The 23,480-nt window shown below is 34.3% G+C and overlaps 1 protein-coding gene and 1 pseudogene across 1 annotated transcript; one reads left to right on the top strand and one right to left on the bottom strand.

Moving 5' to 3' along the window:
• Window positions 1-1,608: 1,608 nt before the first annotated feature.
• On the top strand, window positions 1,609-2,244 carry LOC113315663. Its single transcript, XM_026563924.1, has one exon. It carries the CDS (start codon window positions 1,609-1,611, stop codon window positions 2,242-2,244), a length of 636 nt encoding a protein of 211 aa, XP_026419709.1.
• A 5,307-nt stretch (window positions 2,245-7,551) lies between these two features.
• On the bottom strand, window positions 7,552-12,136 carry LOC113315664 (annotated as a pseudogene).
• Window positions 12,137-23,480: the final 11,344 nt, after the last annotated feature.

A 23,480-nucleotide genomic window follows, 5' to 3' on the forward strand; every position in this document is an offset into this window, starting at 1 on the left:
CAACTTTTGGTTTTTCTGAATATTGGTGCCAGCTAATTTACCAATGTCTCTCTACTTCTTCCATTTTTGTCTTACTCAATGGCCATCCTTCTAAGGACTTCAAACCTTCTAGGGGAATTAGGCAGGGAAATCCATTATCTCCCTACCTCTTCATACTGTGCATGTAAGTTTTTTCTCGCTTGCTAAACCACTTACAAACCACAAAACAAGTTCAGGGGATAAAACTTACACCTAAATCACCTCCTATCTCTCACATGTTCTTTGCAGATGATCTGCTACTGTTCACTAAGGCAAACTTAGGAAGTTGTAAGAACTTGTTAGAAGCCATACATACTTTTAGCGCAACATCAGGTCAAGTCATAAATTTCGAAAAGTCAGGCCTTTTTTTCAGCAAAAAAGTGCATAATAAACACATAGGCATCATCTGCAGATTAATGAAGATAAAGAAAATTAACATAAAAGATACACATTTCGGAGTATCGTTGTTCATAGATAGATCAAAACTAAAAGCTTTTGATAACATTATTGAAAAAATGGAACAAAAAATAAAAAAACTGGCTTGGACAGATCTTGTCTCAACCAAGTAAAATTGTCTTGAACAAAGTTGTTCTGTCCAGCATGCCAATTTTTAGCATGGGCTGTTTTGTCCTTCCAAAAAGATAACTAAAAGAATAAATAACATCCAAAGGGACTTCTGGTGGGGAACTAATTCTAAGGATATTTATATAAAGTCTTTTAACTTTTTATGTAATCCAATAGACCATGGGGTCTAGGTTTTAAAGAAGCAAACAAAGTCAACCAAGCTATGATCAGTAGAATAGCTTGGAGACTAGTTAGTAACCCTGATGACCAGTGGGCTCAAATCCTCAAGGCCAAATACTTTAAGAAATCAGGAGCATTACACTCTAAGAAGAAATCTCAAGATTCTTGGATTTGGAAGTGCATCCTACAAGGAATAGCACACATTAAAAAGTATAGCATCTGGGATGTAGGTAATGGTTTGCTGATAAACATTTGGGAAGATAAATGGCTTCCATCTAGAGGAGAGACCTTGGCAGAGTCCTTTCCTTCCAGAAACACAACTATAACACTTGTGTCTGAGCTCATTGACTCAAACACAAAAAAAGTGGAACACTGATCTGTTACATTATTTATTTGACAACTCAACTGTGCAGGAGATTACAAAAAAATTAGACTATACACTACCAATGAGGGAAGCCTGAAAAAGGACAAACTAAGGTGGACATTAACTAAGAATGGAGAATTCTCAGTTAAAATTCTGTATGCAAAACTTTCTAATCCTTCTAACACAATCTCTAACAAAACTAAAAAGTTTTGGAAAAGATTATGGGCCATGGATACTTCTCAAAGGATCAAATTGTTTATATGGAAATGCTTACAAGATGCATTACCAACTAGACAAAAGATCAGGTCTATTGAAAACAAGTGTAATAGTGTTGTTGAATCTACTTATCATCTCTTTTTTGATTGTGATTATGCAAAGGCAGTTTGGAATCTTCAGCCAACGACCTCACAGGAAGTAACACCAACTCTAAACTCTCATAATAATATTTTTTGCATAAATATAATGAATGGATAACCGGGGATATGAATTCAATCTCTATGGCTCTTGCTGCAACCAAATGTTGGTTTATATGGAAAGAGAGGTGTCTTAGAATCTTTGAGGATAAGTCCAGAACTCCTGAACAACTTGCTTTGGACATAACATGTCACTATGATTACTGGCATCCAACACATTTGCACACCTTGGCTCAACCACAAGTCAGACACATCGAACCTATACCCTACTGGCAATTCCCAGAAGTGAACACTGTTAAGATAAACTGTGATGCCTCTTGGACTTCTGAAAATACTAATGCAGGGTTTGGTTTTGTGATTCGTAACTGGACAAGAAATTTCAAAGGAGCAGTATCAGGAATCTTCAGAACTTCCACTGCTGAAGAAGCAGAAGCTCTAACTCTGCTGCAAGCTACAAATTGGGCCATCACAAACAACTTACAACATCTGGTCATTGAGGGAGACAACCAAGCAATCATAAAGTACTTACAAGGACAAGATTCAGCAATCCAATGGAAAAGTCTGACAATATTGGAGGAAGTCAGGAAACAAACAGCAAGTTTAACACACTTTTTGGGTTTCAATTTCGTAGACAGAAAAGCTAACGGAGTAGCTAATCTTTTAGCAAAGAATAGGAGGAAGAACAATGACAACATTCTTGGCTAGAATAATCTCCCTTGTTTTTAATTTCTTCAATTGCTTTTGATACTGAAAAGCTTATGAATTATGTAATCCTAGTAACTCTGTTGTAAACTTTCCATAAGAAACTAATCTAAGAGATTCAGTCATCAGAAGAACAATTCACACTGAATTTGTTACAGATGAGACTGAATCAGAATTTGCTACAGATGAGACTGAATCAAATGATTAGCTTCTTTCTGCTTATCAATCTACTTATCTTCAAAAAAATAGAAAAAAACAACTCGTCTGTTTCATCACCATACAAATAAAGACACCATGGTACTTGGGGGATATTTCTGCGATCCATTATGATATGCATCATACAATCCACCACTTACACAAAGGTCAACCATACGACAGATGTACCACCAGACGGTAGGCACTTTATAGGTGTAATTATAACTTCTTTTTAGTTCAAATCAATATGATACGCTTTCGAACAAATGCAGATTATTGGGAAGGAAGGATACCTTAATTACTAGTTCGAAGAAAATTGCTCAATACAGATGAATTCCATAAAAGTGTATAAAAATAAAATAATGGCCGGTGGAATTGGAAAGTAGTACGGCTTTCAATAGAAACGGTTTCACGGTATGAATATCAACGAAAACGGTGGTAGACCCGTAAGAGCACCACCACTTGAATAGCGGAGAAAATCAAACGAGCACCTATCTTACAAACCAAACATCAAAATTCCGATGCCATATATTTATTTTTTGTAGTACTGTAAGCATTTCTTTATAAATTTAAATTTGTGAATCGAGTTTTCCATCATTTACATACAAGTATATACATATCATAACATAGACAGGTATATAACTGCATAGCGGCACCCTTTTGTTATCATGGAATCCAATTAATTTGTTCTACAAGATCAAACAAACGGACGCATATGGAGTCAAACTCCGACACTAAGGCTCTTCTTCTCTGCAAACTCTTATGGCCTTGGATCTTAGGTGTCTCGCCTAAGCAAAGCAAGGCTATTAACAACATTGAGTTTGCAGCCAGCTCTATTCACAAGAGATGATAATTTCTTCTGAAGTTCCTGGCAAAGTTCCTGGCAAAATTAGGATCCATCATAGCACTCAAATAAAGTGATAAAAGTGCAACTACCAACAAACAAACCTGTAATTAAGAGAAAAGGATATCAAGGGTTGAGAGTCGATTGCTGATCAAAGAGATGATAATTTCTTCTGCAGTTCCTGGCAAAATTAGGATCCATCATAGCACTCAAATAAAGTGACAAAAGTGCAACAATCAACAAACAAACCTGTAATTAAGAGAAAAGGATATCAAGGGTTGAGAGTCGATTGCTGATCAAATTGTCTGCTAGAAATTTATCTATCAGAAAACGATACCTAGGGTGAAGAGATAAAAATACTATCTATGCGTAACAAAAGCAAAAGCACTATATGAGTAACAGAAGCAAAAGCACTAAAATGTTCTTGGTTAGTACTCATCAGCCATCACCTGTCCACCAACAACAATTACATCTACACGGCAGAGAGGATAAACCGAAGACCATATACAAAAAAAGAAAGAAAAAGTACTGGGCTTAGCTTGTTTCACCTTTGGTCCTTTGCCAGAAAAGAAAAAGAAACAAGGAAGAAAAGCCTTATTAACACACCAATAAGAATGGCCCATGTCGAAACAGCTTGTTTTTTGTTGACAAATTTGATGTTAGCCATTAGTTAGAGCCACCAAACTTTTGTATATCAGTTATAAAAATAGAACCATTTTTTTTTAGGGAGGATGCTTTTTTTTTTGTGGGACCATGGTCTTATTAGGCCAACTTCCCTATATTTATAAGGGATGTTTTAAAGTTAGGTAAATACACATTTATCCTTTATTTTAATTTAAATTAAAACTAACTTAATAACTATATAAATCTAATCATATACATCTAATCTAAATGAATTTATTAACCAAAATCAAAATCAAAATCAAAAATGGGAGTGGAAATCGAAATTTTTTAGTTTTGAAAAAAAAAATTATTCTCTTCTTCTTCTCTCTTTCCTTGACGTTCCTCGTTCGATTGAAAAACTCATCAATCTTTTTAATTGGTTCTTTGATTGGGAAAATTGAGTAGAAATCATCAAAATATGGTTTAAATGGAAGTTAAAGTGGCATGTTCGGTTAGGAATAGTTTTAAAAAAACTAGTTTTGTAACCGAACATTCTGAAACCAAGAACACGAAGAACATTTCGGTTATCACGAATTTAATTTTTCGTAACCGAACTTAGCGCAAAAAATAGTTTTAACCGAACTCCTCATTGAATACCAATATATCGTGTTCGGTTGGTCCCCAAAAAATTCTAAAACTAATTAGTAACCGAACTCTACCCATAATACAAAAAAAAAATGTAACCGAACTGTTTTATTTTTCCCACTATGTTGAGTTATGATTTAACCGAACTTTGCCTACTCTGTTCGGTTGGTTCGCAAAAAATTCTAAAACTATATAGTAACCGAACTCTACCTATATTACAAAAAGAAAGAAAAAAATCCAATGTAACCGAACTGTGCTATTTTGCCTACTATGTTGAGTTTCAATTTAACCGAACTTGTCCCACAATGTTTGGTTTGTTCGCAAAAAATCTTAACAAACCGAACTCTTCACTAATTGCATACATGTGGAGTTCGGTTTGTTGTTGGGTTAAAGTTTGCGAACCAACCGAACATTACTCTGTAAATCCTATAAACAAAGTTCGGTAACATGTCTGTTAACCGAACGACTAAAAACCTCCATTAAAGAGCGGGTTTGGTAACCTGCGTGTTTGGAAAAAGTAACCGAACTACACTTTCAGATGAGTTCGGTAACCTGTTCTTCACATAAGGTAACCGAACAAGCCCAAATCTACTCTAAAAATTTACAGTTTTTTGAAAATTTGGAGCAATTCAACCAACATTATCTAAGTTTAAAGCATACCTGGATACCCAAATACTCTTCCTCCGGTTGTGGTTGGTAAAATCGATTGTTTTTCATGTTTTCCTTCTTCATCTTCTCTACCTTTACTCTCTCAATAATTCTACTTCTTTTAAAAAAAAACATCGATTTTTTAATCTCACTAATTATCTTTAACTTAATCATTTTACTAATCATGACAGTAACTATTATTAACACTAACTAATCATTACCCAAAATTAATCAGGAGGATAATTTAGGTATTGATATAAATATCTAGATAAGGGGTGACCTAAATTTACTTCTAATGTTTTACCCAAAATAAAATCATGGTCCCCACAAAAAAACCATGGTCCCCGAAAAACGGTTCTAAAAATAGCTAGCTTGTTAGTATTTTTGGCTTGGCTGTATTGAACTAAATGTCCATTAAAATCGGACTATATCGGAAGAGCATTGGAGACAAATGAAAAATCACAATGGTTTATAAGGAGAACTAAAGAAATTCACCAAATAAATCTTGAAAGGGTGTCTGATGTAATAGGCACGAATAGATAACATGTAGAATCGGTTTGTCCTAGAACAGTTTCTTACACCGATTTTCTTTACACTTATTATAAAGTTATCGTCGCTGGAAAAAAGTTGTTCTGGGACAAAAAATCCTACATATAATCGTATCGTAATAACTACTTCATCAAATCCTTAACAAGCATAAAAAGGTGATACATTTGTTCTTGTTAATTTAATACTGATTAAAATCGGACTAAATATGGACGAATATGAAGATACATGTCAAAACAGATATGATTTTCAAACGGTTCTATAATTTATTTATTTTTAAAACATAAATTGTTGCATAGGTTTAAACACGAAAATGCTAGTCTTTCTCCACACCCTTTCCCCATTAGGTGTCAAATGGATAGTGGTTTGATGCCACGCAAAAGGTCCCTGTTAACTCCAATTCAAGGGCTAAGATCACTGCCACCTAACGGGGAAGGGGGTGGAGTTGGGGGAAGTGTCGCTTCTTCCGTTTAAAGAAAACTGGCATTTTAGAAATGATTCAGATACTTTTAAAAATTAAAATGTTAAAAATATTCCAACAGAACTTTTTATTCACAATCAATGGCTGAATCTATTGTATGAGACGGCTCACGGCTCTGTACGACTGTACAGAGCATAATGGATGTGGGCTCTGTTTCTAATACTGAAAAATGGTTCTAGGTGATTATGGGCAGAACCCAAAGATGTGGCTCATATATTCTGGTTTTCAAGTGTGGCTGCTGCATCAGCGAATGACAATACTGTTGTCCACTGAATTGATCCTACAGGATTTAAAATGATGAAGATTAAAATCTGCAGGCGGAGAAAATAAAACCAATGAATAAACTTAGCATCTGTGAATCCGTAACTGCTAAGCATCATGTAACTCGGTATCCTATGCACATGAATCTTATAACTCCATTAAAGAAAAGAATATTTCAGTTTCAAAAGCTATCTTAAATTAATCCCAAAAGGCTTAAATGAGTGTGAAGATGAGAAAGGCTCAAATCTAGTTTGGATCTAAAGATCTCAATGAAAATCCATTAGCTGATCTATTATGGAGCATACTGCAGTAGAAGTCAATCCTGGTACATTAGAAATCAGTGTATATAGGCACAACTTGATCTAGCACAGTAAATCAAAAATCAAAGAAATGCAAATTTAAACATTTATTTCACAGGTTCAAAGTAGCCAATACAATATATTACTACCCATGTACTGTTAAAATCAATCCAACTCAGAAAATAAGTTTTTGAGAGAAAAGAAAATTATACCTTACACAAACATCCTCTCTATTCCATGAAATCAAACCTATACATGAACCTGACAGGTATAAATTGGAGATTCAAAATCAGTCCCATGTTGAATAACTTTCAGGTTCATGTAATGGTTTAATTCAATGTTTAGGATATGAATTCTTCACCCTTTGAGACACTTTAACTGGTTAAATATCCTCTATTACATGAAATCAAACCTATACATGAATCTGAAAGATAGAATGAAGATTTAAAATCTTTCTCATGTTCAATAACTTTCAGGTTCATGTAATGGTTTAATTCAATGTTTTGGATATAAATTCTTCACAGGATTATCTGAATTTAGGATATTGATGGATTTTTTAGAGGACATAAACCTCATGCCTTGGAGATACACTTGAACTTCTTCCTGAAAAATAATTTCTTCAAGTGTTCAAATGTGTCTCCAAGGTATGGTGATATATCCTCTCTCTCAAAACAATAATCTCATAGAGAACATCTGCTGTAAGATGCTTTAGGGTTTTTTATCTTTTTATTTTATACTGTATCCAAGTTCCAACCCTAGCAAACCCTACTAAACCAGGAAACCCAATATTAGCCTCTAGTAAAGCATCTATTTACAGCTGCAGTCAAACTTCCAACTAAAATTAAGGATCTGCATTGCGGAAGTTACACCAGACAAACGGAAATATGTACGAGATAAGATAAGGTCAATTGACTGACATAGTTAGTTTGACATAACTCATACCTCGCAAAGGGTGACATGCTTATTTTGGCATTTTCTACAGTGTCCCCTAAAAGTGAAGAGTGAAGACCTGGCAAAAATACCGCGCACAACCAGGGCAGTAATTATGCTTCCTAAGAAAATACATTGTTAAAACCAAGTTACTATATCAATCCTGAAATTCCTAAAATTTAATGTTCTATTTCAAGGAAACTAAATAGAGCCCTAAAAGGTAAAGCCACATTTGGAAGAGTGTCCAAATAGTGAAGAAAGAGTTCCAACCTGGGTTCTTTGGTAACTTGGCTTGGCTCATGTCATCTATTTGAAGAATCTTTATTGCTGCTTCTGTTGCAAACTGTATTATCTTCACTTTGCTCATTGCGGGTTCAATAATACCAGCTTCTAGATTGTTGCGTGTGGTTCCCGTTGTAAGATCCAGACCCATGCTTGAAAGAGGCTGCTTGTCTGCCATCGTTTGCGCAGTATGGTGGTCAGCTCTAAGTTTTGCAACCAACTCAGTGGCATCCTATGCAGCATTTACAGAAAGAACATTTAGTATGATCAGAAGAGCTTCAGCAAACACCGCTACTACCAACTGTTCCCAAGATCCTATAGTTGTTGCAAGGTACTCCAAATACACAGATAATGCAGACTCGACAGCACTTCCGCCAGCAACGACCGCATTGGACTCAAGGGTCCTCTTGACAATGCACAAAGCATCATGCAAGGCTCTTTCCATCTCGTCGAGCATGTAGTCATTTGCACCTCTGAGGAGTGACGATACAGCAAGATTGCTCTTAGTCTCTCTAATCATAATAACATCATCTCAGAAATGTGTTGTTCTCCAACTTCATCTGCAAATCCATGGACTGATGGATCAAATGTTTCTTCTCCTTCCATGTCAGCAAACATGAAGACCGCGGTGGCGCCAGTTGCTTTAGAAACATGACGCAAATCTTCTTTGTGAAACACCTTACTGCAATTGCCCAAGCTTCTATAAAGTCCTTAAGTGCCATCATTAATTCCTTTTGTAGTTAGAACAACTTTGGCTCCCGCTTTCAATAGTTTCTCAATGCGCTCCTTTGTCATGTCAGCTTCTCTCCGTTGAATTTTTTTCAGGTTCCCTTGGTCCATTGACCAGGACTTGGACACCAATATGCATCTTCATCTTCTGAAGATTAAAATCAAGGCATGCAATTCATGCAGGGGAAACTCTAGTTCGCATTCCCTGAGCAGAACGACAAGTATTGAGAGCATAACCCTTCAACAAATAGCTATTCTTTGCACCTTGACCATGAGCTTTTAGAACATTAATCCCCTTGATCGGGTATCTAATATTTCCCAAACATCGATTGTCTTCACTGCTTGAATTCCATCCACAACCAAATTCACAAAAGAAGTCACTAGCCCCAGCAATTAGTTTTTAAAGACATGCTTGTCTTAGCAGGTGTTCGTAATTGACTGTCTATCTATTACGATATGAGTTTAGATTTTAGTGTCGAGTGAAGGCTACTTACTAGGCAGGGAAGCAGGATCATGTTCAGACTAACCTTCATACACGGCTTCTCATTCTCAACCAGTCATCCGTAACAAAGGAACCATATGCAACAATAAGGAATTCATTCAGTAATACATGAAAGGAAGTCACTCCATAGCTTTTCTTGGCTAGAATGAACCTATAAACCCACCGATCTTAAGCACAGTTCCCAACATTGACGCCTAATTCCTTTTTATAACCCGAGAAGACTTTAAACATATGAATCATACAAGAATTGGCAGCATCAGTGTTTTAAGAGAGCCCACATTAGTGCTACCCCTTTCCCACACTGCCCAATGAGAGAACTTACCAATATATTCGGTGGCATCAAAACTTTTCGTCTTTGAGGTTTACCACCAGCAACATGTTACATGCCAACGCCTCCTGTTCTAAGCAATCTTAACCAAGCCATCAGGTAAACAAAGTGATCTGAACCTTGAAATTAGGCAACTTAACTTTGCTAATCCAACCAAGCATGCCATCCACATCATCATAAATAGCCTACAACTATCAAACTGCAAAGCAGTCCTCTCTCATATCCCACAAGCGAAATTGTTATCATTTTTGCCCCTCCGTTAACAGCATCCCTATGATACAGATACAACAGAGGCCCTAGAGGGCATGAAGTCTACAATATCAAATTCAATTCACAGTCAGAAACCCCACAGGTTGAGTTTGTTCATTTAGTTCTCATTTTTCCATTCAATTAAAACTTCGAAAAAAAAAACCAATCTAAATAAATACATTAACTGACAAAAATCCAATCAAAACCTAATTGAAAGAAACAGAGGTACCCAGAATTGGTGACCACAAAAGGGAGAAACAAGGCAAACCCTAACATGAGAATAGACATCAGATGTTAACTGAACAAGGAAATGCTTGTAAAGGAGAGGTTTTAACTTACTAATCACTTCATTCCTTCTTAAAGAGAACTTCGAAGTGTATGATTCTTAGGTTAATGTACACTCAATTAGTTTCCTGCAATCCGACCAAAAGAAGCACAGCTGGTTTCCCGCGCTTTTGAGAGACCAAGAGTGGTCTTACAGTAAATTGTGCCAGTGGGGCAATCGCCCTACATGGCATATAAGCTGTGTTCTCTCTATTTGTTTCTCTACCGCTAGGCCTTTTATCCAGGCACCAAGAGACGGACGGAGCCAGATAATCTGATTTTTTGTTTTCTGAAGCAAGATAATCTGATACAGGAAGCAAAAATTTATTAAGGTTGGAAAAACATGCATAAAAGAAAAATTGGTGTATACTGTTTCTAGTAATTTTTTTTCCTATGAAGATGTTAAATTTCATAAACCAATAAGATATAATACAATAAGTTAACAATTTCATTTCTACCGAAAACGTTAGATTATGATTTCTGTTATTATATTTTATCTTAGTGTGAGGAAGTTTTTCGAGAATTGTTTCAACTTTTACCATTGTGTTTTCAACTTCCCAGGAATAAATGTGCTTACATTTCTACTAATAAAATCAGCTACGACTTTTCAATCTATGACAATTGACACACTTGATAGAATATTAATTCTTAACCAAGAGGTAGCTTTTAACAACGATTCTGTTTTTGCATGAACTGATGTCATTGGTTTTTCCGAACCCACTGAGATATGCATAAACTCCTCTTGATCTACTGAATACAGAATATACCTGAAGCCCATTGATAAATTTTCTTTCTTGTAAGCAGTGTTTATAAATGTTATCTAATCGGAGTTTGTGGATGCCCAATTGGGTTTTGTAAAATTTCTCCTCTGAGATATAGCAAACCTGCATAGAAATTTTGGATGGCGATGATTGCAAAAACCTATTAATATGTTCTATCAGACTTGTCGGATATGGATATGATTTTTCAAACACCCCCGAAATAGCTCTAGCAAAAGGGCAGAACCCGAAGAGATGTTGTTCATTTTCTTGAACTTGGGAATTGTAGATCAAACAATCTCAAAAGATAGTGGAGATATATATGAGCCGCTAGTCTACTAGAAGTTGATAGAGTTTTCTGGATTAATTTCTAAATGAATAATCTAATCCTTGGAATTATTTTAATTTTCCATAATTTCTACCACGGAAAATTAATCATATTATCGTTCTCTTGGTCCTGATTTATATTATAAGAAAGTAATAAATATTCTTCAATGGAAATACTCCCGATCAATAATATCTTCATTTGATTTTATCTTTATCCCTGCTTACTGTCGCAAGAATTTTTTCTTTAATGTCCAGGGCAATGAATTCGTTTAATTTTCCGTGATCCAAATTATCTTCTAGTGTTATTAAATTTTGAACCAATTTTGGAATTTAGTATAATCTTTCAGGCGGTTTTGGGATTATGTCGGCATTAGAATCCATCTATGTTCCCATATTTTTAGTTGAAGCTCAATTTATAATTTTCCAAACGAAATTACATTTAATAAGGTTCAATCTTTTTTTAATACCAAATCCAAGAAGGCTAGAAGTTCTAGAGAATTATAGATGATTTGAGTATGAGAAATATTTGGTTTTTAGGAGTTGAACTCATAATTGATCTGGTTTAGATATGAGTCCACTGACAACTTTGGCGAGAAGAACTAAATTGAATTGATGTGGATTTTTAATTCCTATCCCCCTTGAGAAACGGGCTTGCAGATACCGTCCCAAGCTTTTATGAAGCCTCCTTGTCTTTTGACCCCATCTTTGTTCCACCAGAAATTCCTTTGAATTCGGTCTAAGGTTTCTTTGTGCAGTGCAAGAGATTGTATTTAATATGTCGGATAGGCTTGAAGAATAGATTTTATTAGCACCATCCTCCCCACTTGAGAGAGAAATTTAGATTTCTAACCTTGTAGGGTGGAGTAATATCTTTGTAGGAGAGGTTCAACGTTTTCCTTTCTACTCTTGTCAAAAAAGAGTGGGGATGCCCAAATATCTACCATTTTTAGTCATCAACATAACTTTTTGGATTTTTCTAATTATTTTTCCATGTCTTGGATGGATGTGGAGGTAAAAATAAATCCCAAATTTTTGCAGATTTACCATTTGACCCGTTCTGTCTCCGAAATTGGTTAAGATGTATAATAAATTTTTGGCTTCTCCCAAATCCGCCTTCGTGAATAGAAATTAGTCGTCTTCGAAAACGAGGTGAGAAATATTCTGAGCATTTTTATTGATTTTAAGCCCTGTGAGCATTTTAGTTACTTATTGAGTAGCTAAAACAATCTTTGATTAGGGGTGATTTCAACGCCCGGAATATGGATTTGTAATTGATATGCAATAACTGGTTTTCTCGCAATTATTTTTGTTATTGTTTGATTTCTACTATGCAAATATCTTTTATGAGTTATGTGTTAATTGTTTAAGTTCGAAATTGAATGATTAACTCATACTTCTATTGCTAGTTTAGAATTTCTTCGGCCCGTAATTGTCTAGAAACTATAAACATAGGTAGCAAAATAAGGGTATTGATGATGTGACTTTGCTAAGTACATATGTGTAGAAATTGACACTAGTAGGTAATTCAAGCTTTTGAATTTATCACTAGGAGCAACCTTATCTCATAAAACTTATAACACTTGCTTAAGTCACACCTAGAGAGTGTACTTCTAGGTAACTTGGTAAGTAGAACCCGGTAGTCGAGTGCTTCCGTGCCCGGTGAACTTAGGAGATAATGACGGAATAGTTGAGCGTACTAATTATTCTAGGGTTGTTAGTAACCAGATAATGTGAAGAACGTAGTTATATGTCAATTAGGTTTATGTTCCGTGGCTGAGAATGAATCCTCAAACAATTTCATCTCATATTTGAATACAACTTTGTGATTTTCAGAACTTTTGCATCATAATCATCCTTGCTAAGAGTATTTGCATAACAACATTTGCTTCATACCTCCATTGGGACTGAACTTGCTTTCATTATATTACTTGCTACTGTAAAGAGAAGTAGAAAATATTATTTGCGAGTTCGACACCTTATGATATTTTGTTTTTGCTTAACGAAATTCGGTGCAATTGATATATTTCCATTATGATTATATGGATTGATTATCGTGTTTCAATTGTTTCTGGTTAAGAAAAACTATGTCAATTCTGTGTTTGACTTATTGATACGGGTAGTAAGGTTTACCCATGAAGAATTGAAACCGAATAATAAAATGGTATTTTCAATGAAAATCCACTCCACCCAATCTAATACTTTGGAAAATCTAATTTAGGGGCTAGAAAACCTTTTTTGGATTTGGGATTTTCATCGAGTATATAATTTCATGTGTTATCTGCTATGATAATATTATTTGTGATTTGTCTACCTGGGAGGAAAGTTGATTGATAGAGGAGATTATCTTGTTGGGAATATGTTTATCTTGTTAGCTAATATCTTTTATATTATCTTGTAAATAGAAATGCTTAAGATGATGGGCCTAAAATCAGTCGGCGTTTGAGGATTTGCTATCTTAGAAATTAAGGAATGAAAGGGTGGTCCCCCATTGATTCATAATGGATATGATATTCTGAATTTCTTCTTTCAATGGGATTTCGCTAAGAAAATAGTTTCCTGATTATGAAACGCAATGTTCAATTATATTCGAGAGGCCCACAACATAATTGCTAATTTGAGAGGTGATCTGTGATTAATAAGGAGAGAACAAATGTAATACCCGCGTACTTTTTCTTAAAATATTAGGGTGCGAACCCAATCCATTTGGATTGGAAGACTACGATTGGCGCAATGTGAAGCGTGAAACCTAGTTGTGTTTTACTTGAGAAACTATATTTCTCCTTGTGTGAGCCTGCTCGTAGCGTGCACGGACGTTAATAGAGTTTTTAAACTCGAATTTGCGACAAATCGACACATGATAAGGGGTATGTGTCTTGTTTGTTTTGAAAGAAGGGCATTTTCATCATTTGAGCTTATACGATAAGGCTTACACCTAAATTCGATAAAATTCAGGTCTTTCTCTTTCTCCTACAGCAAAAAGAAAATAAAATTTTATCACAAAACTTGTTTGAAGATTGATTTACAATCTTTTGGTCCTTAATTCGATTTGGTTATTTTGAAAGCTCTTGGTACACAAAAGGTAGGGGGAATTCTTCTTTGAAATTGTTTTGATTTTGAAATTCATGATTTTGAATCTCTGATTTCATGTTTAGTGGAATTTGACGCTTCTTTATACTCTTATGAAACTCTGTATGATGGATTTGTGACGTCATAAACGAATTCATGATTGTTCTTATTGATTTTGATTCTAGGGTTCATGAAAAATTTAAGGCTTTCATCCAATTTGATGTTTAGAGTATTTGACTTACAAAAATTATCCATGGGTATTCTTAATTTATTGGAATTGATCTTTACTTTCTCTTGAAACTCAATTTAAAAGCAATTCAAGGATTTCTGAAACAGTTCTTTGCCCTGTTTTTGGGATAGATTCTTACTCAGTTCGTTTGATTATTATTTTTGGTTGTATTTTTTATATGAAAGAGTATCTTTTCATCTTTAAAACTAGCTAAGAATCAACGAATTCTGATAAGTAGTGAAGTCTGCGTGAATTTTTGATCATAGACTTCCAAAACTGTAATTTCTGAAGCCGATAAGTAATGAAGTCTGGGTAAATTTTTGATTATAGACTTCCAAAACTGTAATTTCTGAAGAACTTGGTCACTGTCATGTGTATTTGATACTTTTCAAATCATATTTATACTTTGATTTTTTTTCTGGTTATTATTCTTATTTCAAAGAGGAGTCTCTCAGATTTCTAACAAGACCAAGTTTGCTAAATTCCATTGTATAATGAATTTTGCACGAAATTTTGATTGCCGACTATCAAAACTGAAATTTCTGAAGAACTGCACATCTGTTATGTTTTTTTTGAGATGTTTAAACATATCTATGAACCTTATTACTTTTGGTCATCATTTTTATGTCAAATTGGGGTTTCTCAGCTTTCTAATGGTACCAAAACTTCTGAATTCCATTATGTAATGATTTTTGTACGAATTTTTGAATGTAGACTGTCAAAACTGCAATTTCTGAGAAACGCCATTTCTGTCCTGTTTTGCTGAAATACTTTGACACAGATATACAACTCACTGATTCTCCATATAATTTTTATCTGAAGTTTATGTTTTCTTCTTCAAAATGATCCAAAACACTCATTTTCGTTGAGTAACGAATTCTACAGAGTTCTTTGAAAACAGGTTGTCAAAACTGAAGTTTCAAAAAATTATGTTCCTATCTTACATTATGTTTCCTTTGTTCTTTGAGTTATTGACTTTATTCTTTTCACTAATGATTTTTGTATGAAAGTGGTTTAAAACGATCTTTTCGTGCAAACTCTGTGGTTTGAATGAACTTGTTGATTCTGAGTTTATGCCCAACTCTAAGATTTGATACTTAAATGTATTCATGATCTTGTTTAATGTGGGAAAAGTTAAGGGAAGTTGCTTCAATGGTTTATAAATTGATATTTGTTGATGATTTGTTCGATACTCGTATTTAACGATGTTTGCGAACTATTTGTGAACTGCGTTGAGCATCCTCTTGGTTACGAACCCTACTGATGAGTTTGTCGGGACCAAAAGGGGCAATCCACATTAATGGTGACTTGCGGAAGATCGTCTGGGACGATAGGTTAGTTTTCTGATAAACTACGACAATTTTTTATTCGGACCGTCACAGTAAATTATTGCGAACTCACTGGTTTAAGATGATTTCGATTGCGTATTGGCTTACAAGGCCTTTGATACTTCGATTTGGATATGCTCAACAACTTCACGCATTGTTTATGCTTTATTTTATTCGATATCTTATCGTTATTTGTATTTGGGCATTGTTTGAACTCTTGCTATCGTTTCGTTATCTTTCTACTGGGATGTGGCTAACCCTTTTGTTTTGTTTTGTTTTCCACAGAGGTTGAGGTCGGCTTGAGGTAGTAAGCTTGCTTAAGCTTAGTGCATTGAGCTTTGGGGGTCAATGTGAGTAGATCACTTTGTGTTCATGTATATTCATGTGTATCTGGGTTGGTTTATGAAAAAAGATATTGTACTTTCCTACTGTTTTAGTTTGTGAAAACTGATTCTATATTTACTTACAATCGTGATTTGTAAAAATGATGTTGTAAAGTGTTACTCGTCTTTAAATGGTTTAATGTCTGACAACTTGTTAATTTTCATTGTGTAGTTGCAAAAGTTTTTATTTTGTCACTTTTTGGTTAACTGGGTTATGTAAATGAAACTTCTTTTGTTATGTTTAATAATAACATGACTTTTACTCTTGTTTACAAATTGGTTTTCAATCCGTGCACATCAAATGGAAGCTCGGAGAATTTGGAACTTGTCAGTTGACCGAACTCCACGGCCGATTGGAAGGGAAAAATTTTCTGGGCCGTCACAACAAATTTGGACTCTATCAGATAGTCAAAGGCCAGATGGTTCCCTAAGAGAATTGATTGCATTGATTCTTTTTATATTTGATGATGATGCATGGAAATATTATGTATTCTGGTCGTATTCTTTAAAGAATTTATCCCTAGAGATCTGGTGTTAATAATCGTTTTTAATTTCGTACCATTTTCCTAACTCATCTTGAAGATTTTATATTTTTCTATATTGGTAGAAAAATTACCAGATCTGTGTATACTCATATTATTTAAGGCTTTTATGTTTTTGTGAATATTTACGAATACTTCTGAATATTTTTGAATAAATTAAGATCATTATTGGAATGGTGATCCGAGTGAAGTCTCCAAGAAGCAGCGATAACCGTTGACAGTGTCGTGTGTGTAAATCATGATATGATACATCTGAATAGTTTTTGTAATTTTCTCTTTTATGGGTTTGAGTTTAATAGGATAGGAGTGTGATTTGATCCAACTCTCGGTAAATGACTTACCATGAAAAAGACGCTCAAACAGCGACCATGTCATATAACTCGTATCTATGACTTGTCCTGACGATCGCGAAACTTCTATTTTCCACTAGTGTCGATAGCCTACAATTGCTTCTAATAGTGTATGCTCGACATTTGAGACTTTGCATGCCTATGTCGTTACCATTATTGTTGAAACCATACTCGAACATACTATAAGCATGTGCCCTAGAACAACATCACCTGACCGATTTAAGTGCATGAACATAAACCGATTCTGGTAGTTTTTTTTCCTTTTGAAATCTGTGCTCATACAATCGGTTTTTATTTACGTGGTTCGTATACCGATTTTGGAAATTATTTGTTCGTATTCCCATCCAAGAATCGATTTTTATATATGTGTCATATAAACCGATTGTGGAACCTTCAAAAATTAACACCCAAAACGATTAATTAACACTAATTAATCAGGGATAAAAGAGGTAGAAAGAGAATAGTTGGTTAAGGGGTTTGGGGAAATTATTTCCTAATGACCCTTTTTGACATTTGGTAACATGCCCCAAACTAGGAAGGTTTATTATAGAGGATTAAATGTAAATCATCCATTTGAGGTGTTGTCCAACCATAATAGGCGACAGTGACATGGTATAATTAAATATGAAGTGTAAAGGAAGTATAATAATTTTTAAATATAATTGTTCCAGAAATCGAGTTTTCCTTACTCCCGAATATTTGCACCAATCAAATTTTTCCAAGTATCATCACAAAAGGTTATACTTCACAAAAGGCATATTTCATCCGATAAAAAGCAATGGTTCCATCACCATTCAACATGAGAGCTTATATCGTCTAGACTGTTAAGTTTTTAGATATAAATAAAAAATATTTTAGTCCTAACTTGGTTTAATCTTTGTAAAAATTAACTTTATATAAGAATAATTTTATATGGTCCCAATGTTATTTCGAAATACAGGGTTTACTGCATCTGTTTTTATGAGACACAAAACACATTGTCGATTTACTAACTTAAACACGAGAAATTATTGTCCGTTCATAATAACAAATAATGATTATACGTTTTTCTCAAATGAAAACATATATTTCTTATACAATTCGTGGAAGTATATGCTTTGTCTTTCTCTTTAGAGTTCGTCATAATCCAAATCATTAAATTACTGATCAAGTAACGTGACTTCTTGTCTTTTTGAATAGTTAAAGTTCATTTTCCTTATTTATAAGAATCCTTAGTGTTATGAATTGGCTTATTGCCATATCAAATATCCTAAATGATTTCAAAAAAATACCACAAAACTTTCATGTTTTACGAGAAAATAAGTATCTACAAGAGAAATGATAAGGGGTAAAAAATTAATGGCTATCTGCTTTTACCAATCAACTCGGTCAAACGAACTGTATAGTCACTGTTTTTTTTAATTAAAAAAACATATAATTATTATCTATTTCGTTTCCTCTGTGAAATCGGATGACCATTATCCATCCAAAATACAAACAGGAGATAGCCGCTGCGCCTAATGACTTCTCAAGATGACGTGGTATAAAAGTTTGAAAAAGCTCGGAAAGCTCCATGAAACCAAGTCTAGAAAAACACATTTTGCAATATTTGAAACTAGGTCAAACAAATTTGAATCCTTAAGGCTAAGTTTTATGAGGGCTTCAAAGCCCTCGACATAACATAAAAACCATGCTGAATTCTCTTCCTTCAAAAACATTTGTGAATCAGAAGTCAAGTGAGGAACTATTCTTCTAATGAAAAAACAAAAACAAAAAAAAGTTTAACGAGGAATGGTTTCTCGCTTTTTACATCTATGAGAAACCACATTCCCTGCATCACTTTTAAGGTTGTTCGAACTTTTTTGTTGTACTATTCGTTTACATTTTACCACAAAACTATATTTTGCCATTGTTTTTTCACAATCGTGTTATACCGGAACTTAAAGGCTATTTTTTCTTTAAAAAAATATGGATTCGTTACATATTTTCTATATATGATGATTATCTCTTCTTTATCAACCACACACAAAACTTATCTATTTCTTAAGTCTCCTTGTTACTTTCAGTCATATCAATGGATCTAAATTCACAATTAAGGAAGGTAACGATCGAATATGTAGTGTTTACTCAGTTAAGGATGTTCGACGAGGCGAAAACGTATCAATCGGTTGCGAAATCACATTATTACCATTAAATTTAGGGTTTCATTTTTCTCTATAAATTTAGACCCAGCTTCAGTAATTCGTATGCTCATTTCCTCTCGTAAACTCATCCGAAATGGATCCTGATAATAATACCAAACGTGTTCAACTTACCTGTAAAGGTTCAGGATAAAAACATGATTGAGAAACTTTATGATTGGCTTACATCCTCTCATGATTTTTGTTATTTCTTTTCATATGGAGGTATTCAGTTCACCAAAGCGCAATGGGAGAGATTCTCATTACAGTTAAGCTTCTAAAGTATGCCTATCAAGGTCAAGGGAAGCGATTGATTCCATAATTTTTAGCTATCGACATGGGTAACTTTCAGAAGTTTTATCAGAATCATGTGAGTTTTTATATATATCAGCTTCTTATATAGACAATTATCGATTTATTTTCTTATTTTGATTCAATTTTCTCACTTAAGTTTCAATATTACAACACTTCTAACAACTATCAAGACAGTTTCACCCCAATCAGGAGAAATGTGGCAAGATCATTTACAATAGGTTCTTTACTCGAGTTGACCCTAATCTAGGAAGGCTGTGGGAAAACTGGAATTTGAATAAGGGTGACCCGGATTCTGCTGTAATTAGTGGAAGCCATTACCCACCTCCAGGTGTTACTCAATTTTGAGTACATCTCAGATAGCTGACGGTATTCATGAAGGTGAAGATGGTAGTGTGTTTCTTTAAGTTCTTTTTATCATCTTTTATTCTGAATAGATTTCAAAAACTATGTATATTGATAGCTTCCCTGCAATTTTTTTTTATCTATAGGTAGAACTAAAGATAGTACTGAACCTGGTCGTGTTATCGGAACGACTAAGTGGAAGTCAACACCCACCTCCAGGTCAAGTCGAGAATAACGATGATGTAGGAGGAAATATTTGAAAGATGCACGTGGCATCATCCTAATCTATGAGGTACCACAAGGCGAATATATAAGAAGTATGGGATCAGACCGATGTACCTTGGTGCAAAAAATGAAATATCTACCATACCTGATCAGAAAGGTAACACATATAAAGCATGAGTAGGATCAATGACTCAATTTGAATCGGGCGACAATGCATTAAATACTACTGACAGAGCAAGCGTGATGCCATAAGGGTCAAATCAAGATGGGCCATATGATAGGAGACCACCGGGACATTGACTCGGATTGGGAGAATCAATAATGGGCAGGCGAAAAGGCATCAAAACACCTATATCTCGGGTAGATATAAGACTAAACGACAGATATCAAAATGGTTCGGTTGTGCCCACCCGACAGGAATATCGAAGTTGATAGTCAAAAAAAAAATGTGTTTATATTTTTTGATAAACATGTGTTTACATTTATTTTATTTTTTTGACTATTAACGACCTATATTTTCCTATCAAGGCTAAGTAATCTTTTAAGAATTAGCATGCTTACTATGTCTGTATATGCTGAGTTTGCAGGAATACAACTCATCTATGAGTTATCTACGATATTTATGTTTGGTGAATTGAACATGTACGAAAAAAAAGAGCAACCTAATCGAAAATCTCAGATCCCGGTAAAATAATATTAAAGATTTTTGGAGGCACACTAGATGCAAATAAAACACAAAGACGCAAGGATAAAAAACCATTCGAGCCCAAGGTTAACAAAACACATAACAAAACAGTGGAACTTTTCTTTAAGAAAAACATAACGAAACAGTGGAACTTTTTATCTTTTCTTTGTTTATATATATATATATATATATATATATATATATATATATATATATATATATATATATATTGATATACATTTTAACGTAGAGACAACTTTTCATTCTTCTCATATCCAAATTGGATGTTATATTACCGACACTAATCCAATAAAAAAAATATAAACTAAATGTAGACCATGACTTCTTTTGTTGTTGTAGTTCTATTCCGCTTCTGCAATCAAAACATCAATTCCTTTGACACGTGACATGATACCTTTAATGTCTTTGGTATGCTACTTGTGTGTTTTCTCGGCCTCATTCACCAAACCTATCAAATCAGTTCGAATAACAACTAATTGTGCAACACATGCGTTGACATCTTCCCTATTTCCACCGGTTGTTGATCCAACATCATCATCAATAATGACAAGATGATGTCCATCCTTGGTCCATCTTCATCATTAGTACTCTTTCCCGACCCATCACCTGCATGAACCCATGAAAAACAGATTCAAAAGCTCAGGAATAAATTAAAAACAGTGAATATAATAGACACTTATTAATTAAATATATGAAGAAGAATAAGAAACATACCATAATCAATTGGTTTCTTTCCCGACCCATCACCTGCATGCACCCATGAAAACAAATTAAGAATCTGAGGAATAAATTAAAAATAGTGGATAATAAACACTTGTTGATTAAATATAGTAAGAATAATAAGAAACATACTACAATCAATTGGTTTTTCAGAACCAGTAAATGAAAGAGGGTAATTCGTACTCTTTCTCGACCCATCACCTGCATGCACCAATGAAAACAGATTCAGAAACCGATGAGTAAATTAAAAACAGTGAATATAATAGATACTTATTGATTAAATATAGGAAGAAGATTAAAAACATACCAGAATCATTCGGTTTCTCAGAACTAGTAAATGAAAAAGGGTCATTAGTACTCTTACCCGACCCATCACTTGCATGCACCCATGAAAACAAATTCAGAAACTGAGGAATAAATTAAAAACTGTGAATATAATAAACACTTATTGATTAAATATAGGAAGAAGAATAAGAAACATACCACGATCAATTGGTTTTTCAGAACCAGTAAGGAAATCGGGTCATTAATACTCTTTCTCGACCCATCACCTGCATGTACCTATGAAAACAAATTCAGAAACTAAGGAATAAATTAAAACAATGAATATAATATACACTTATTGATTAAATATAGGAAGAAGAATAAAAAACATACCAAATCAATTGGTTTCTTTCCCGACCCATCACCTGCATGCACCCATGAAAACATATTCAAAAACTTAGGAATAAATTAAAAATAATGGATAATAAATACTTGTTGAATATATATAATAAGAAATATAAGAAACATACCAGAATCAATTGGTTTCTCAGAACCAGTAAATGAAAGGGGTCATTAGTACTCTATTCCAAACCATCACCTGCATGCACCCATGAAAACAGATTATGAGGAATATATTAAAAAGAATGAATATAATTGACACTTATTGATTAAATATAGGAAGAAGAATAAGAAACATATCAGAATCATTTGGTTTCTTAAAACAAGTAAATGAAAGAGGGTCATTAGTACTCTTTCCCGACCCATCACCTACATGCACACATGAAAACAAATTCAGAAACTTAGGAATAAATTAAAAACAATAAATAATAAGCACTTATCGATTAAATATAGGAAGAAGAATACGAAACATACCAGAATCAATTGGTTTCTCAGAGCCAGTAAATGAAAGAGGGTTATTTATACTATCAGTTGTATTTCCAGCTCCGGTAACAGAAACCAGTTCAGTAATGTCATTAGCTTCAAAAGTATGACTTACCAATAAAAAAAATTGCAAGAAAGTTATCAATATAAGGAGATTTTGAAATCGATTCAGAACAAAAGATGATAAAAAAAAACACTTTAGAAACTCAATGCCATCTTCACCTTCATCCGTAGTTGTAGAAAATCTAACATCCTACATCTAACACTCAAATTGAGGTATATAAAAGATAAACAAACAAAAGTAGACATAAGAACACAAGATATACGTGGTTCAGCATGATTACCTACGTCCGCGGGGGTGAATGTTGAATCTTATTACTTTTACACAATGATACAACGGTGGTAATGCTTAGTAGAACACTCAAGGATAGCTACACTAAGTCTCTCCCCTTGCTCACTCACTTACAAAACCTGCCTTATCTCAACACTTCGATGGGTATTTGTACATAAAGGCTTACATACAATGATACTATAGTGTTAGACTATCATATTACCTGTCGGGTGGCCACAACCGAACCATTTCGATATCTGTGTTTTAGTCTTGTATCCACCAGAGATATAGATGTCCTGATGCCTCTTCGCCTGTCATTTTTGACTCTCCCGATCCGAATCAATGTCTCGTTGGTCTACGATCATTGGGCCATCTTGATTTCCTTCCGTCATCATGCGTGCTTTGTCAGCGATATTTAATATCTTGTCGCCCGATTCAAATTGAGC

This window comes from Papaver somniferum, chromosome 10 (assembly GCF_003573695.1).
Source record: "Papaver somniferum cultivar HN1 chromosome 10, ASM357369v1, whole genome shotgun sequence".
NCBI lineage: Eukaryota > Viridiplantae > Streptophyta > Magnoliopsida > Ranunculales > Papaveraceae > Papaver > Papaver somniferum.

Bases quoted from the DNA above. Each gene is read 5' to 3' on its own strand.
- LOC113315663 (XM_026563924.1), top strand. From the start codon at position 1,609: ATGAATTCAATCTCTATGGCTCTTGCTGCAACCAAATGTTGGTTTATA.